Raw genomic sequence first — 14,705 nt, 5'->3', positions numbered from 1 at the left:
GGTCTACAATTTTTCTTCCACCGTTTCGCAATAGACTGCAGTAGCGGCAAGTGGTTGTAGGTCGTAAGTTCAAAATGGTTCAGATAGCTCTGAGCACTATGGGACTTAACATCTACGGTCATCAGTCCCCTAGAACTTAGAACTACTTAAACCTAACTAACCTAAGAACAGCACACAACATCCAGTCATCACGAGGCAGAGAAGGTCGTAAGTATCATACAATAAGCTTAAGGGCTTATAAACATTTGGCCTCAAAATATTAGCCGTTTTGTGGTTCCATTATAAAGCGATTCTCGATAGGATATACCAGCTAGAGCCCAGTTCTAATCATTTGCGGAAGTTTTAATTTTCTCCTTTAACGTGAAGAAATTTGAGGCTGAGGCTCATAAAATGCTGGATAAGACCTATGGTGAAGCGCCTATTAGTGAAAGAATGTGCAGAAAATGGTACAATGCTTCAAGGACTGTGATTTTGACGTCGAAGACCGGCGTGGATGTGAAAGAGAGAAGGTTTACGAAGTTACTGAAACCGGCATAGACAGTTACAGGAGATCGTTATCGAAAGTCGAAAGCAATTGATGCGTTTGAGCCGAACACTGAAAGACAACGGCCACAACACAGCGATGGACATGAAAGGATGGTTTTGCAGTATGACACTGTTCGACTCCATGTTGCAAAACCCTACAAAACGTACTTGGAAACTGAAATGTGAAGTCCTGCACCACTCGTCATATTCTCCAGACACTGCTCCCTCTGACTACCAACTTTTTCAATAAATGGCAGATGACCTGGCTGACAAGTACTTCTGGCCATATGAACATGTGTAAAATTGGATCGATTCATGCATCTCCTCAAAAGACGCCCAGTTCGGCCGCTGCGGGGCTGGTATGACGACACTGTCATGTGCGGGAAAATATGGTCGTTGAGTGACTGTGGGAGGATATAGGATGTCTTGGACTGAATTTGTGTTTAGTGTGTTGAATGGCAACTTGCGATAAATTTAGAAAAATGTAATTTAATGTAGATAAACAGGAAAAATAATTCTGTAATATTCGAATATAGGATCAGTAGAGTTCTGCTTCACAGTCATGTCGATTAAATATCTAGGCGTAACGTCGCAGAGCGATATACAAAAGGAATGAGCTCTTAAGGTCGCTAGTAAGGAAGGCGAATGACCGACTTCGATTTATTACAAGAATTCAAGGAAATGGAAGTTCATCTATGAAGCACATCGTGTATAGAACGCTTGCGTGACCCTTTCTTGAATACTGCTTGAGTGTTTGGGATGTACACAACGTCGGATTAACGGAAGTCATTGCAGAAATTCAAAGCTTTTCTGTCGGTAGCTTCGATCAACACGCAGTTATTACAAAGATACAAAATGAGAATCCGTGGAGGGAACGCCACGTTCTTCTCGCGAACATGATTGAGAACGTTTAGGGGGCCGATATTTGCCACCGACTGCAGGACGATTCTGCTGCCATCTATGTACATTTCGCCTAAGAACTGCAAAGAGAAGAGAAATTAGGGTTCGACGCACTTCCGAGTGAAAGAGAAAAGGGGATGACCAGCAGTGGTAAAAGATACCTTCCACTATGGTGGCTTCCGGAGTACGAATGTAGATGCAGATATAGGTGAAAAAATAGACAAAGCCACGAAAGAAAATCAACAGTCTAACAGGTAACTGCAAAACCGTAACCGGTTGAATGGCCGTAAATGGAAGAGATAGCGAACGCGAGCTAAACGTGTCAAAGTTTCATTCTCATAGAATTTAATACTATTAATATCGACTGCCACTCATAAAAAGCCATGGGGGTAGTTCGTTACTACAGTCTATTTGTTTCGCAGCGTGAACACTGTTCAAACGCACTATGTGAGGACTATGTTGAGACAGACTTTTTCGGTGTCATTTAGGCGGTGTATAACGAGCTCCCGCTGAAACAGCGCGGAAGAAATGGCGTGGCTGCATTACGTACTCGCGGGTGCCCCTGTTTATACAGCACTGCCAGGTACACCGCTAGGGCATTCGTATCTGCAGTTAGGAGCAAACGGCTGCGAAAACGCGCCACCCTTCTTTTTTTTCTTTTTACCGTCATACAGCCAGTCCGAGGAAGATAAACGTAACAGAATCGCCCGGGGCCCGCTCCGCAGGGAGTAGCAGGTAATTGCAAAGGGGGTGAGGGCGGCGGCGTAGATCGTGACGCAGTACGGGAAAGGGGCGCCGGGGGGGGGGGGGGGGGGCGGTTGGAAGCACCTCTGCCTCGGCTGCGATCCTTCACACAGCGCTTGTGACCTGCGTCGCTCACCGCCCTCGTTACTCTCGAAGTTCTACAACCAATTCCACAAGCAGCCCTTCTGTGACACTTCGCATACGCAATGCAAATGAGTCATTAGTGTCCCTGCGCACCACCAAGAAAATTTAATTGGCTGTCACCTGGCTTATTGTATTACGTTGCACCCGTAGCAGAAGTCATCTCAGGCAGTTCGCACCATTTGTAGCGAATTTCTAACGGCTCAGGGGCGAGGACACTGTGATGATTCAGGTATTTTGCACTGCTCTGTTAAGACTTGATGAGAAAATTGTCACACATCCCTCTGTAAATTTGTAGTCTCTATTTTATTCCAGTCCAATGTAATGCGGGACTAGGATGCGAATCATCGGCATTAAAATCTAAAGTAGAAAATGCTTCAGTATCTAAGTATTTACTAGAATCGCTGAATGAGAGGTTGGAAGTGGAGACTGTTGTAATAACTTTTATATTTTATGAAGTAGGAAATATTTATCTACTCAAGAACTAAATACTTTCAAGTCGATCATCCTAAGTTGGTAGAGAAAAAAATATTTATTGAACAACTATTTACGGCTGTAGGATCATTCTGAAGCCTTCATGTATGGCGATTAGGGAACGCCACGAGCCATAGTTACTTCCTGCACTGTATTATAATACAACTGCATCCTTAGTATGTAGTAATAACGTTTGCTAAAAGTTATTGTTGCTTTTGTAACGAGATTTCTTCTCCACTTTTATCTTAAAATAATACCGCTCAGTGGTTTTAGTAAATGAATGACAAGTTCTTGCAGTTGTGTTTTAACAATGTTGTTGTTGTTGTGGTCTTCAGTCCAGAGACTGGTTTGATGCAGCTCTCCATGCTACTCTATCCTGTGCAAGCTTCTTCATCTGCCAGTACCTACTGCAGCCTACATCCTTCTGAATCTGTTTACTGTATTCATCTCTTGGTCTCCCTCTACGATTTTTACCCTCCATGCTCCCCACAAATACTAAATTGATGATCCCTTGATGCCTCAGAATACATCCTACCAACGGATCCCTTCTTCTAGTCAAGTTGTGCCACAAATTTCTCTTCAGCCAAATTTTATTCATTACATCCTCATTAGTTATGTGATTTACCCACTTAATCTTCAGCATTCTTCTGTAGCACCACATTTCGAAAGCTTCTATTCTCTTTTTTTTCTAAACTATTTATCTTCCACGTTTCACTTCCATACAAATACTTTAAGAAACGACTTAAATCTATACTCGAAATTAAAAAATTTCTCTTCTTCAGAAACGCTTTCCTTGCCATTGCCAGTCTACATTTTATATCCTCTCTACTTCAACCATCATCAGTTATTTTGCTCTGCAAACAGCAAAACTCATTTACTACTTTAAGTGTCTCATTTCCTAATCTAATTCCCTCAGCATCGCCCGATTTCATTCGACTACATTCCATTATCCTCGGTTTGCTTTTGTTGATGTTCATCTTATATCCTCCTTTCAAGACACTGTCCATTCCACTCAGCTGAACTTCCAGGTCCTTTTCTGTCTCTGAAAGAATTACGATGTCATCGGCGAACCTCAAAGCTTTTATTTCTTCTCCATGGATTTTAATTCCTACTACGATTTTTTCTTTTGTTTCCTTTGCTACTTGTTCAATATACAGATTAAATAACATCGTGGATAGGCTACAACCCTGTCTCATCCCCTTCCCGAACACTGCTTCCCTTTTAACAATAAAGAACTGAAATAATGCAAATTAAATGTGTTAGAATATTTCACACTGTCTTAAGAATTATATAAACAATCACGACAATGTACGATATACTGAGGTTGTTTCAACATTTGTATTTTACCTTTCACTTTATAGCATATCATACATTAGCATATCATATATTAGGCGACGTATTTTTTAATTTTGTTAATTATTATTGAATGCAAGGATCTCCTTTACACCGTGTCAACGTACTGTCCAAAGACTTGCACACATGTGACGTGACTGACCATTCACTTTTTCCCCACTGTGTCTTTCATATTATTTATGTTAGTCATTCTTACGACCGCTGACGCACTGCATGTTGCGGCACCAGGTATGAATTGCTTCAACGTGTTTTAATATCATTTGTCTTACCATTGATGATATTATTTGTAATGTTACACTTATGAAACTATTATGTTGACGCTTATTTATTGTTTTTCCCAAGTTAGATCTGTAGATGACATGCTGGATAGATCGAAACCAATAGTCACTGACAAAAGGAATTGTGATCCAGTTGGTGTTTGTTCGTCCATTATAAAAACTGAGATCACGGTTCATGAGATAAGGCACCCGTTAAGAGATAAACAGTGGCAGCTATATCTGCCAAGCAATATGATTAATACCATCAGCACTACCCACAATGCCTGGAACGCATATTTATTTCCGCTCAAGCCGTGAATTCAACGTAAATGAACATAAGTTACCTAATAACTTCAATCAGACGTTACTTAGTCAGTTCTTGAAATTGCAGCAAATAATAACGAAGAGAACCTTGTTACTGTTCTAGATTCTTGCACCGACCGGAGCCCTTACCCATTATGAATTACAATAATTGAAGAAAGTGCATTCGTCTATTTTTCTGACCCATGCAATTCTGATCATTATTAAATTACTACAACTCAAAGTTGCCATATGGCTTATGCTCCAATTTTTTTTCTTCACCTATACTCTTCAAAAAGCGGAAAGTCTTTTCTAATGAATACTTTTAACTCTACCAAATATCCCGGTGTGTGAGCTTTGACCCAGGAGAGATGCGCAGAAGAATTATGATACGCTCCTGAAGAACGGTGCTCAGAATTTTCTTTGTTGGCTTGCGTGATACCTTAAGCCTTCGTCTGCCAACTCAAGTTTTTCAACGCAAAAGATATTTGTGACTATACTCATTTATCTCGTTTGGTTTCAGCTTTTTCGGTACTGTGAAGTGTTCCACCACTTTCTGTAGCTACACACCTGGAAATTGAAATAAGAACACTGTGAATTCATTGTCCCAGGAAGGGGAAACTTTATTGACACATTCCTGGGGTCAGATACATCACATGATCACACTGACAGAACCACAGGCACATAGACACAGGCAACAGAGCATGCACAATGTCGGCACTAGTACAGTGTATATCCACCTTTCGCAGCAATGCAGGCTGCTATTCTCCCATGGAGACGATAGAGATGCTGGATGTAGTCCTGTGGAACGGCTTGCCATGCCATTTCCACCTGGCGCCTCAGTTGGACCAGCGTTCGTGCTGGACGTGCAGACCGCGTGAGACGACGCTTCATCCGGTCCCAAACATGCCCAATGGGGGACAGATCCTGAGATCTTGCTGGCCAGGGTAGTTCACTTACACCTTCTAGAGCACATTGGGTGGCACGGGATACATGCGGACGTGCATTGTCCTGTTGGAACAGCAAGTTCCCTTGCCGGTCTAGGAATGGTAGAACGACGGGTTGGATGACGGTTTGGATGTACCGTGCACTATTCAGTGTCCCCTCGACGATCACCAGAGGTGTACGGCCAGTGTAGGAGATCGCTCCCCACACCATGATGCCGGGTGTTGGCCCTGTGTGCCTCGGTCGTATGCAGTCCTGATTGTGGCGCTCACCTGCACGGCGCCAAACACGCATACGACCATCATTGGCACCAAGGCAGAAGCGACTCTCATCGCTGAAGACGACACGTCTCCATTCGTCCCTCCATTCACGCCTGTCGCGACACCACTGGAGGCGGGCTGCACGATGTTGGGGCGTGAGCGGAAGACGGCCTAACGGTGTGCGGGACCGTAGCCCAGCTTCATGGAGACGGTTGCGAATGGTCCTCGCCGATACCCCAGGAGCAACAGTGTCCCTAGTTTGCTGGGAAGTGGCGGTGCGGTCCCCTACGGCACTGCGTAGGATCCTACGGTCTTGGCGTGCATCCGTGCGTCGCTGCGGTCCGGATCCAGGTCGACGGGCACGTGCACCTTCCGCCGACCACTGGCGACAACATCGATGTACTGTGGAGACCTCGCCCCACGTGTTGAGCAATTCGGCGGTACGTCCACCCGGCCTCCCGCATGCCCACTATAAGCCCTTGCTCAAAGTCCGTCAACTGCACATACGGTTCACGTCCACGCTGTCGCGGCATGCTACCAGTGTTAAAGACTGCGATGGAGCTCCGTATGCCACGGCAAACTGGCTGACACTGACGGCGGCGGTGCACAAATGCTGCGCAGCTAGCGCCATTCGACGGCCAACACCGCGGTTCCTGCTGTGTCCGCTGTGCTGTGCAGCCCTCTCGCAGTGTCCGGGGCAAGTATGGTGGGTCTGACACACCGGTGTCAATGTGTTCTTTTTTCCATTTCCAGGAGTGTATTTTCATATCGTTCGTGCTACTGCATCTAATTTGCTAGGTTATTTGACATATTCTACTCCTTGTCTGTCCCTACAAGTAAGAAGCAAAAATAGACTGCAGCTTCCAGAGAAAATTTAATAAGTACCTGAAATCTAATCAGATCTTCCACAATGCGTAGACTTATTTTGTGGTAAGGACTATGGGACCAAACTGCTGAGGTCATCGGTCCCTAGGCTTACGCACTACTTATTCTAACTTATGCTGAGAACAACAAACACACCCATGCCCGAGGGAGGACTCGAATCTGCGACGGGGGGAGCTGCGCGAACGGTGACGAGACACCCTAGACCGCACGGGTACCCCGCGCGACAATGCGTAGAACTTGCTGGTATCGACGGAAATACAGTACTTGTGTGTTCCATAAAATACCTGTAAGCGAGTACCTGAGGGAAAGACAGAAAAAAAGTCAAGGAATGACGTCTACGAACACTTTACTATAGCGAGGAATTCATTAATAGAACATGTGCTGAGACGTTTCACCACTGTTAACTTGACACTGAAAAAAGGTAGTATAGGGGGAAAATGTCAGTGCTGCACAGAGATTATAAAATGTGAAATAAAATTTGATGATAGGAATTAATGCTGGACATAATGCAAACATTGCAAAGACCAACCTCATCGAAAAAAGTCGCTTCCCTCCTTATAGCGTGTATCATATCCAAGAGCCCGTGTAACAGCTGAGATTTTCCTTACCGAGGAGTGGATGAGTTTCAGAATGTGTGAGATTGCCATTACAACACTCATATCGGCCAGACAGTATTTGTGGTGTTACTCGATGCTCTACTCGCAGTTCCATGCGGTTCCGTTGGTTTTCAATGTGGTGTCAATATAGTGTCTTAACGGATTAGCCCCAAACTTTTGACTGCTGTCAAATGTTACACACAACAGCAATCACTGCTTTGGTCCAGAGGACGCAAGATCTGTCATTTTGGAAGAAATAATTGAAAGGGCTATGGTCTTCGTTTAACTAACAGTTAAACAGAAAAATGTGGCACCTTACTGTAGCCACAATGATCACGTCAAATCTCACGTCAACCTTATGAGTAATGTACGCTGCATTTAAACCTCATCAGGCCACAACAGTGCCAGTTAGAACTTATACCAGCCCTTCGATACCCCAGTAAAAGGCCACAACAGTGCCAGTTAGAACTTATACCAGCCCTTCGATACCCCAGTAAAAGGATTACAGTGAACACAGCAGGCAGAAAAGCGATTCGTCTAGCAGATAATACGTTTCACTACCCAACCGAGTACAGGCCACGAACCCCAGTCCGTCATAAAAACCTCAAGTACGCAGTACTGTTGCGAATTCCTTACGGGTTTCACTGTCGATAAATCCATAGGGCAGTACGGAAAAATAAAATGTTTGATTCTGATACTCGCTGCAGGCAAAAACATGGCTTCCCAAATCAATGACATCATTTCTTTTTAACTCAGGTGTCATTCGCGCCTTTTGTCATGCAGAATGCATTGCACAATTTATGTCAACACTCACGTGTGGCTTGTAGTTCCCCAGTAGTTGATTCGACCTATCCCCTTCTGCCCCATGTCCAGCAGCCTGTAGTCATAATTAGCTTAATTGGCTCCTATCATAATTAGCTTGATTATCTTCGACACGGCCCGTTTCTTATGCAGATGTTCATTAGTTTAATTGAGCGGACGCAGTGGTTAACATGGTGGAGTAGCGTCGATTTAAATCCCTGACCAGCAATACACGTTGCGGTTTTCACTAATTTCCCTACACCATTTAAGGCAAACACCAGATTTATTTCATTAGAATGGTCACTGTCACACACAGTCACTAATGACTTCTATGGCGGTTGGAAGATAACCCTAATCTGCTACTCTGCATCCTTCCTTGCTTTCTCCATTCATTATTTTAACGGTTTTGTTCAAGACAATTCTAATCTACTTTCATTTATTCATTGGGTTATGCCCTGTATTCAGGATAACACTAATCTCCAGTAGTTCATTCATTCATTAGTTTTTGTCCTGTATTCAGGAAAAACCTAATCTGCTTTCCTTCATGAACTCGTTCATTAATTTATATCCTGCATTCAACATTATCTTCTGATGATGCTAGCACTTTTCTGGGAACTTCCTTATCTTTCTCTCTCTTCAATGTTTCAGACCTTCAGTCTAAATTTCCTCTTTCCGGCCGTGTGATTATAAACATATTGACTGATACTTGACAATCCGCTTCATAGTATACGTTCGTAGTCAACTTGTAAGGCATCTCCATATTTCAAATGGACGGTCTTTTGTTTCCTTTTGCTGTGATATTTAAATTCATTGCTGAATGTAAATTCTTCCTAAATATACATTTAAGAATAGTGAGCATGGTACCACAGCATGCCAGTAATGGAACAAGGAAACTCATGCATTCACATCTACAGCTACGTTTTCATATAAACTTTGCAAACAACTGGAAAGTAGTGCAATGCAGAGTACCCTCTGGCACAGTCAGGGTTGCGTTTTCTTTCATTCTAATCGCGTACGGTACGTCGGAAGGGTAACTGTTTAAATGCTTCTGTGCGCACTCTAATTAGTCTTGTCGTCGCGGACCGCAGGAGCGTTAGTTAAGGGTCTAAAGCAGGGGCGCCCAACATTTTACCTTACCTGAGACTCACTAGAGGTAATGAGAACTTTGGGGGCGCACATAACATACTTCACACCCCAAAAAACTACTATCGGAGGACGTATACAGTTAACAGATTCAAGCCACATGAGGATTTCTAACTTCTACTCACTTATGGTGATCGGAACTACAGTGAAGAAGGCTCTTTATACATTTCAGCAGAATTAACGCAGAATTTCCTCGTATTTCCACAAATTACTTACATTATACGTCTCTAACTCTCGGTTCGCAGTTGCCACAGAAGTTGCCGAAAGACAATTGACCAGCGCGTTTAACTGATTGGCTGATTATAACGACGAGACTGTGCGGGTCCAAATATAGTACGGGCAGCAATGTTAACAATGGGATGGACCATCGAGAGAATAGCATAGTGCGCGGGAGTCTTAAATTGAAGATGTTCCACTTACCATTACTTTACATAAACAGAATTTTAAGAACTTTTTTTCCATTTCGTCCTGTTTTACCGATCGTTTGATAGATGCTCACGTCTTTGGGCTTACTGATGCTATGGGCCGCATGCGGCCCTTGGGCCGCTGGTTGGACAACCCTGGTCTAAAGAATATCTCTAGATCCTACTGCTAATACAAGTTGTTTATTCTTTGTAAGCAGGCTTTCGCCGGCGAACTGACGTCTGTCTTCAAGGGTCTGCCAATTCAGGTACTTCATAAAAACGACAATAGGTAAATAAAATCATAACAATAGGAGTATCAGTTCCGTAAATGAATACTTGTGTCTTTAACCAGCTGTCTCTCTGTAACCAGTAAAAATTGCCCACGCGTTATTTGAAATCTTTATATTCGAATTAGTTTATGCTATCACCTCGTAGTCACCTCCTAAAATATTTACTACTTGCTGACAAACTCGGCATTCTGCGGCTATGCTTTACCAATTTTCTATTTGGAACGAAAACAAAATATGAACTGTGTTTGTAATGTGATATCGAAAAAATTTCATTTCCATGTATTCGTGAAAATACCTTTGAAATTATGAAGCAGTCATACAAAGATATATGCATAATGTTCAAATGTATAAGTACGGTACCCTGCACAGTTTCTGTACGCTGGGCGCAGATGCTTTGTGTGCCAACAAAACTGCACAAAAGACTCTAAATTTTGGAGAGTCCCTCTCATGTTGTACAAATTCGTGTGGTTGTTCCGTATCCCATATTCTCACGTTATGATGGTTCACCTTTCCATTTCCATGGAATGTTGCCTCGTCATTAAACACTAAGTGAAAACTGTTATCCTCAATCTCGCCAAGACCGAAATTACAGAGCTGCACACACTGTTGTTTGTCATCTTGACGAAGAGCTTGCAGTTGCTGACTTTTGTATGGTTTCATGTGTAAACGTCGACGCAAGACACGCCAGACGGACATTGGGGCCATGATGAGCTGTAGAGATGCACGGCGAACGGATTTCTGTAAACTCCTTGTGAAAGTATGGCGGATGCGTTCGACGTCTTCTGTCAGACATTAGGGGACGGTCCGGCGATTTGCCTTTACGCAAACAACCTGTTTCTCGGAATTATTCATGCCATCGTCTAATGCTCTATGCTGTAGGAGGATCCACATCGTACCTAGTGCGAAAATCACGCTGAAGTGTTATTACTGACCCGCACTGCGCAAAACGTAGAACGCAAAATGCTTTCTGTTGTCCCAACGCCATTTTTAGTAGAAATGAAGTGGGCGCACCCTGCTGCCACGCAGCGAGAACCATGTTTGCTCTTTCCAACATTACGTTGTTCACGCACATATATCAAATACTAAAATACTTATGATTTTATTAAAAATCAGATGATTCTTTTTGATACACTCTGCATTGCTGAACGTACTTTCAGTGGCATATGTGGTTACTATCTGTGAAATGTTCGCAACTCGTAGTCTCGCGATAGCGTTCTCGCTTCCCGAGCACGGGGTCCCGGGTTCGATTCCCGGCGGGGTCAGGAATTTTCACCTACCTCGAGATGACTGGGTGTTGTTGTGTCGTCTTCATCATTCATCCCCATTACGGTCGGAGGAAGGCAGTGGCAAACCACCTCCACTAAGACCTTTACCTAGTACAGCGGTGCGGGTCTCCCGCATCGTCCCCCTACGCTCCGTCAAGGAGTATGGGACTTCATGATCATCATCATCATCTGTGAAATATGTTGCAAATATGGTTAGCAACAAAGAAGTAATAAATTTAAAAGTCATCCACGATGGGGCATCTTTTCACGCATTTCAATGCTATGACATCATATCACGTGATCAGTTTTACATTTACATAAGTGTGCAGATACATTCAGCGGCATATATAGAAAGTGTCTCCAGAATGTGTTGCGAATAGAGCTAGTAGCAAAGAAGTAATAAATTGTAACGTCATGCACAATGCAGCAGTTTTTCACACATAAACCAGATGGCAGTTATAAGGGTCGAGGGATATGAAAGGGAAGGGAGTAAGACAGGGTTGTAGCCTCTCCCCGATGTTATTCAATCTGTATATTGAGCAAGCAGTAAAGTAAATAAAAGAAAAATTCGGGGTAGGTCTTAAAATCCATGGAGAAGAAATAAAAACTTTGAGGTTCGCCGATGACATCGTAATTCTTTCAGAGACAGGAAAGGACTTGGAAGAGCAGTTGAATGGAATGAATAGTGTCTTGAAAGGAGGATCATCACAAAAGCAAAACGAGGATAATGGAATGTAGTCGAATTAAGTCGGGTGCTGCTGAGGCAATTAGATTAGCAAATGAGACACTTAAAGTAGTAAAGGAGTTTTGCTATTTGGGGAGCAATATAACTGATGATGGTCGAAGTAGAGAGGATATAAAATGTAGACTGGCAACGGCAAGGAAAGCGTTTCTGAAGAAGAGAAATTTGTTAACATCTATAGTATAGATTTAAGTGTCAGAAAGTCGTTTCTGAGAGTATTTGTTTGGAGTGTAGCCATGTAGGGAAGTGAAACAGGAACGATAAACAGTTTGGACAAGAACATAATAGAAATTTTTGAGATGTGGTGCTACAGAAGAATGCTAAATATTAGATCGGTAGATCACATAACTAATGGGGAAGTATTGAATAGGATTGGGGAGAAGAGAAGTTTGTGGCACAACTTGACCAGAAGAAGGGATCGGTTGGTAGGACATGTTCTGAGGCATCAAGGGATCACCAATTTAGCATTGGAGGTCAGTGTGGAGGGTAAAAGTCGTAGAGGGAGACCAAGAGATGAATACACTAAGCAGATTCAGAAGGATGTAGGTTGCAGTAAGTACTGGGAGATGAAGAAGCTTGCACAGGATAGAGTAGCATGGAGAGCTGCATCAAACCAGTCTCAGGACTGAAGACCACAACAACAACATGTGTTTATAAGTCATATTTCCTGGAATATGATATAATTTTGCAGGTGCATTTTGCGGCATCTGTCTGCGAAATTTATTATGGATAGCATTAGTAGCACAGAAGTAATAAATTTATACCTAATGCATGATTCGGAAGTTTCGCACGCGTCTCATTGTTTTTGACGTCATATCTACTGAACTACGAAAGGTAGATTACTTTTACCCCACCCCCACTCCCCGCCCAGTAAGGGATACGTGTACCAAGTTTGGCTGAAGTCGGCGCAGTAGTTTAGGAGGAGAGGTGGAAAACACACACACACACACACAGACACACACACACACACACACACACACACACACACACACACACATACATACACGTTATGTATTCCTCCAGAAACACCTTACGTATTTTTCAAGCATCAGCTAGAATGTGAACGTGAATGTTAATTTGCATGGTATATCATTACTATGATACGAACAGTATTGGTCCTACCACGATACCGTGGGGAACACCAAAAATTCATTTCGTGTCTGTTGATAACGACTCATCCTTGATGATCGCCTAGTAACCGTCTGACTGCCGAGGTACATCCCAGTCAATTTCAGGCCTTGTGTGCGTAGACTCATACAGCTGGTTTTCAGGTGAGTGCCGGCACAGTAGGCTGCAGCGCTCGCTTGGCGGCTGAGCTGGCCCGTGCACGCCGCTTGGAGCTTGGCGCTTGGAGCATGCGTGCGGCGCCCGCTCCCCCGCCGGCCGGCCTGCCCGTGTGCCTTGTGTGGTCTTGCAGGGGCGCGCCATGGTGACGGTGTTCTGGTCGGTGTACCGCGCCATCTCCAGCGCGGCTGACGCCTGTGTGTGTGCTGTCGCAGGAATCGACCCCAACGACCCCGAGGCGCAGCGGGCGGCCACCAAGATCCAGGCAGTGTTCCGCGGCCACAAGACGCGCAAGACGATGCGCGCCGGCGACGCGCAGGACCAGAACGAGCCGACAGAGGCCGAGCTCGCTGCCGAGTTCCGCGCAGACGACAAAGGTAGGCGCGCGCCGCTCAGCGCAGTACACCGCGTGCACAACTCAGAGACCAAGGTGACTTTCGCACGATGTGTCACTGCCAGGTGACACAGCTCGGTGCAACTTGGACCATGTACACGCTGGAGAGCCAAAGAAACTGGCACCCAGAAGTGCCGCAACACGGCCTGGTATGGACTCGACTAATGTCTGAAGTAGTGCAGGAGGGAACCGACACAATGAATCCTGCAGGGCTCTCCATAAATCCGTTAAGAGTGCGATAGGGTGAAGACCTCTTTTGAACCGCGTGATGCAAGGTGTGGTGTACACCTTCAGTACACACACCATCAGATTATTTGACTTGTCGCTCTAACGAAGTAGGAGAGTGTAAGCAATATGTCTCGTCTTATCGTGGCGTGTTTATCTTCTGCCGTTAGGTCAGACGATAGAAACGCCACTGCATTCTTAGAGTAGCAGATTGACGGTGACCAACTTTAAGCAGAATTTGGATAATTTTCACACACATTTATTAAAATAATAACAATCATAAAAATTACTTAACTTGGTTCTGGATGCTATTTACAATTGACAATCTGAAGTTCCTTTGGTATTGGTACATTAATCTTATTCTCATATATATCTCTGATACTTGACAAAAGTGTCTATACATTTATCTTCATGGCTATGCACAGGAATATGGTAATCTTATTAGGCGCAGACTGAATCTTGACTATAGACTGGTACAGACAAATGTAGAACTCGTACAGACTGGTGCAGGCAAATGCAGACTGGCTAATCGAAGGTCTGTACACTCGTTATAATACCTCGCACGTTCATGTATCACTGCGCGAGTGTGATCCGCGAGGAGAAAAGGTTCTAAGTTAGCAGCAATCTCATTGGCTGCGTTACATGCTAGTACGCGGATCGGCGGAAGCAGAATTTGGTCCGTCTCTATGGCAGCGCCATCTCGTAGTGCGGAGACGGACGAGCGCTGCGCCTGCTCTGTTGTGCTTAGCGTGGCGCGCTCTAGTGGGAAAGTTGTGT

The 14,705-nt window shown here is 44.1% G+C and overlaps 2 protein-coding genes across 5 annotated transcripts in view; one reads left to right on the top strand and one right to left on the bottom strand.

Moving 5' to 3' along the window:
* The window catches only part of LOC126333043 (neuromodulin), a 663,909-nt gene that overhangs the window by 409,810 nt on the left and 239,394 nt on the right, over window positions 1–14,705 (top strand). The window contains exon 2 of the mRNA XM_049996706.1: window positions 13,525–13,686. Within this exon, the coding sequence (XP_049852663.1) occupies window positions 13,525–13,686 (162 nt within the window). The remainder of the gene's footprint in view (window positions 1–13,524; window positions 13,687–14,705) is intronic.
* LOC126332988 (E3 ubiquitin-protein ligase SIAH1B-like) overlaps window positions 1–14,705 on the bottom strand; it is a 456,241-nt gene that overhangs the window by 307,276 nt on the left and 134,260 nt on the right. The window lies entirely within an intron of this gene.

Source organism: Schistocerca gregaria, chromosome 2 (genome assembly GCF_023897955.1).
Source record: "Schistocerca gregaria isolate iqSchGreg1 chromosome 2, iqSchGreg1.2, whole genome shotgun sequence".
Lineage (NCBI taxonomy): Eukaryota > Metazoa > Arthropoda > Insecta > Orthoptera > Acrididae > Schistocerca > Schistocerca gregaria.
The sequence above is the reverse complement of the archived record's forward strand: the minus strand, read 5'-3'. Positions and strand labels throughout refer to the sequence as shown.